The sequence below is a fragment of the Gigantopelta aegis genome, chromosome 5 (genome assembly GCF_016097555.1).
Source record: "Gigantopelta aegis isolate Gae_Host chromosome 5, Gae_host_genome, whole genome shotgun sequence".
NCBI classification, from domain to species: Eukaryota; Metazoa; Mollusca; class Gastropoda; order Neomphalida; family Peltospiridae; genus Gigantopelta; species Gigantopelta aegis.
Window position 1 is genome coordinate 33,075,875 of NC_054703.1, and position 4,553 is coordinate 33,080,427.

Below are 4,553 nucleotides of genomic sequence, written 5' to 3' on the forward strand. Positions count from 1 at the left end.
TTATGCTGAAGATTATATAACTAGAAGCTGGACAGAAACACCAAGACAGAATACCAGCTTACAGTAGACCCAAGCTTGAAAGTTTAGAACAAAGGACAGACGCAGCGCAAGAATGCAAGTGCTATTGTTAGGTGCTTGTGCAAGATTCATGCTTGTGTTTTTAATCAACATATCACCAGTTAACAAGCTGACTGAAATAAAAGCACCTGGAATAAAGAAGCTGTATTAAAAGTAAATGATTAAATTAAAGGAGCACTATCCTTTTCAGAATTACCTGAAAGAGATATTGGATTAATTAGATATAGTAAACATTAAAAAACATAACATACCATGACTACCTGCAAATAACAATTTAATTAGTTACAGGAAACATTACAAATATTATAAAATACTATTATATACAGATAAAACTCGATATTGCCACACAAGTAAACAAATATGTGACACTGGTAAACAAATACGTGACAGGTAAATAAATATGTGACAGGTAAACAAATGCTTGACACGAGTAAATACGTGACACGGGTAAACAAATACGTGACACAGGTAAGCAAATATGTGACACAGGTAAAAACTATGTGACACTCATTGCACTTAGTGACTTTCTGTCTGGCGGCGCATTTTTTAATTTACAATGTTGAATCAATCTGTTGCTAGTTTAACTATATTTAACCATTGTGCCTAAAATTTAACTGAAGGTGGCAAATATCCATATTGCAATAGGTGTGAACTATAAAAGTTACAGTCTGTCACCATACATTGTAAATAATTGCATATTCAGTAGGGGATCGTTTTTGTTTGGGGGTTGGGTTTTTTTGGTATGTTAAAGTTTGTTTTGTTTAACAACACCACTAGAGCATATTGATTTATTAATCATCGGCTATTGATAGCTTGGGTGTCCTCTAGCTTTATTCTATTCTCACATATAATAAAATAACACTGGAGGACACTCGAGCTAGCTAATGGATGTCAAATATTTCATAATTCTGCCATATATTATTTTAATTAGTAGCAATGGATCTTTTAAATGCATCATCCCACCGTCAGAATAGCACATAACACGACTTTTGATATACCAGTCGTGGTGCACTCAGACTGTCCAGCACACCTTATGAAAAAGTAGGACAAACGTAGGAATGAAAATATAAAAAATGTAGGACAAAAATAGGAAAATAGATGAAAAAAGTAGGACTGAAACAGTGCATACCAACATTAAGCATCCTCATACTGGACAAACGAATGTGTTAAATCTAAAAGGTGGTATTACTGAGAGAAACACTAAAAATGTTTTATTTGGTGCAGTTTGTACCTATATTTCTGTTCTATCCAAAATAACATGAATCTTATGTAACAGTCACGTTATACAGTTATTTGAAATAGCTCAAGGAAAACTACTAGTATATATGAGACGGGTGGACAGACTGAAAGGAGGGTGGAGATGAAACCTATACTCTCCTCCTGTTAGACCGGTAGGGGACTAATAACTATAGACCTATGTTCAGGCTCAATATTGCAGTGTACTCCAGTACTTAGCTGAGTATGGAAGAAGCACACTACTTTAAAAGTGACAAAATTAACATTTATGTGACGGAGATAAATTTTGATCTCACATTGACTTTCAGGTTGTAAATTTAATATGTTTAGATTATAAGGTGCCGCAAATTTGGATATATATCTTGCTGCCAAAAAAACACACACAAAAAAAACGAAATTCCCATAACTGTTGTCAGTGTTGACTTTTATAATAACACAAAGAACATGTACATTTTAACAGCAGTTTGCGGCATTTTGAAACAAAAAAGTTGGAAAAACTAGGTAATCTGGACAAAAAGTAGGAAAAATAGGACAAAGACCACAAAGTAGGAAAAGTAGGAATGAGAAATAACAAATACATAAACACACACGCGTGCGCACACGCGCGCACACACACACACACACACACACAGAGATATATATATATATATACATGTGTGTGTGTGTGTGTGTATATATATATATATATATATATATATATATATATATATATATATATATATATATATATATATATTTATTTATTTCAGATTTTATGGCTTATCTCCAGTGTGCACCAGCATATGTCGTTTTAAAGTGCTTCTATGTGTGAACAATTTGTGACATAATTCGCATCTGTAAGGCTCTTTATCCTCGTGTGTCAGCATGTGAGCCCTCAAGCGCTGACTCAGAGGGAAACCTTTAAAACATGTCGGACACTGGAACGGCCTGACTCCACTGTGCACCACCATATGCCACTTAATCCGACTGCTCTGCGTGAAATGTTTTCCGCACTCCCCACATGTGAAGGGTTTCTCCCCAGTATGAATCATCACGTGGTATTTCAGACTGGAAAGCTTGGTAAAACATTTTGTGCACTGTTCACATTTGAAAGGCTTTTCGCCAGTGTGTGTCAACATGGGTGTTTTAATGTGCTGTTCTGTGCAAAACATTTCTCGCAAACTTCACACTTGAAAGATTTCTCTCCATGAGTCAACATGTGCTGTTTTAAGATGCAGCTCTGTGCGAAATATTTTGTGCACACTTCACATTTGAATGGCGTCTCCCCACCGTGAATCAGTAGATGTTGCTTTAAGTTGTATTTTCGAGGAAAACATTTTGCGCACACCTCACATCTATATGTTTTATAACTAAAATGAACTGACATATGCTGATTTAACTTATTCTTCTCCCTGAAACATTTTGTGCACAGTTCACATTTGAAAGGCTTCTCACCAGTATGAACCAACATATGACGTTTCAGACTGGCAAACTGTACAAAACATTTTGTGCACTCCTCACATATGAATGGTTTATCCTCAGTATGGATGAATCTGTGAAGTCTCAAACTAGAACTGCTTGCAAAACATTTTGTGCACACTTCACATCTGAAAGGCTTCACTCCGGTATGAATCATCCGATGCTGCTTCAAGTTCTGACTGCGAGAGAAGTGTTTCTCGCACACCGGACATTGGAATGACTTGACACCCGTATGCACTAGAATGTGCTGTTTTAACTTGCTGCTTCTTGTGAAACATTTGGCGCACTCCTCACATTTGAAAGGTCTGTAACCAGTGTGCACGTGCATGTGATATTTCAAAGTGGAAGGCTTTGCAAAACATTTGCTGCATAGTTCGCATGCGAAAGGTTTTGCAGCTGTATGTAGGAACATATGTCTTTCAATTCTAGATTTAGTAGAGAATTGCTTCAAGCACATTCCACACTGGAATGGTTTGCCACCAGTATTTTTAGTTTGCAGTTCCATGTGAAATATTTTGAGATCAGACATTTCAGAAATCGGTAATTATAAAAGAGAATTATCTCCCTTCTGTCTCACTAGTATTTTTAGTTTGCAGTTCCATGTGAAATATTTTGTGATCAGACATTTCAGAAATCATTTCAGAATTATCTCCCTTTTGTCAGTTTTAGATGCAACTTTAGGTTCAGGCACTTTGCTCCAGTTAACCATTTTCTTTCTTCTTTTCATTAAAAGAGTTATCTCTCTTTAGCTAATGTTTAACTCAATATTTTTTATGCAACTTCAATGTTTTACTCAAGTGAACAATTTTCTTTTTTCAGTTTATAAAATTATTAAAATGTAGCATGAACTCTGGTGTTTTAGTAGTAACATTCAGAAATTCCTAAAATAGAACATTTGAATGAATGAATGAATGAATGAATGAATGAATGAATGAATGATGAATGAATGAATGAATGAACGAATTAATTAATTAATTTTTTTAAAAAGAGATAGTAGGCCTTGACCTTAACTTTAAAATTTGGTAGCACTTAGCATCACAGACACAATGGATAGATGGATGGATACAAATAAGAATAGATGTCAGTATTCAAATGTTTATGCACAAAAATGTGTGAGCGGGGTGTCATGGGGAGTCTAGACCGTGTTGAATCATTGAGCTACATTAAGATCCCACCCCACCTGTGCCCGTGCTTATAAAATTTAAAGTCTAGACTTTAACATAATGCTATTTGAATGGCGTTGCCATGACGTTAAAGTCTGGACTTTATTAAAGTCTAGACTTTAAGGTTTATAAGCACGGGGCCTGGTGTGGGAGCCTAATGTAATGTTTTATTCAAAGACACATTCAAAATACATTTACAGTTATGTGGCATCAGACATATGGTTAAGGACTATAATGAGAGAAAAAAAACCCACACTGCTGCCACACAATGCGCTATTCTTTCTGATCAGCAACAAGGGATCTTTTATATACAGCATTCCACAGACAGAATAGTACATACCATGACCTTTGTAACAAGTTGTGGAGCACTGGCTGCAAGAGAAATAGCCCAAATGGCATAGACAGGGATCGATCCTTGATAGTGCATCAGGCATGCACTCAAACACACAAACAGAATGTACCTGGTTATTTTGCCCGGATACTCATTCTAATAGTAGTTCGTTTTATTCAACGACACCACTAGAGCACATTGATTTATTAATCATCAGCTACCATTTCGTAATTTTGACATATAGTCTTAGAGAGGAAACCTACATTTTTGTTCCCATTAGTAGTGAG

The 4,553-nt window shown here is 35.7% G+C and overlaps 1 protein-coding gene across 1 annotated transcript; it reads right to left on the minus strand.

Moving 5' to 3' along the window:
- Positions 1-2,298: 2,298 nt before the first annotated feature.
- Positions 2,299-4,044, minus strand: LOC121373650 (zinc finger protein 431-like). The gene has a single exon (XM_041500361.1). The coding sequence runs from the start codon at positions 3,299-3,301 to the stop codon at positions 2,426-2,428; it is 876 nt and encodes a 291-aa protein (XP_041356295.1). The 5' UTR covers positions 3,302-4,044; the 3' UTR covers positions 2,299-2,425.
- Between the last annotated feature and the right edge of the window lie 509 nt (positions 4,045-4,553).

Coding starts and splice junctions, on each gene's coding strand:
- LOC121373650 (XM_041500361.1), bottom strand. CDS start 3,301: ATGTCTGATCTCAAAATATTTCACATGGAACTGCAAACTAAAAATACT.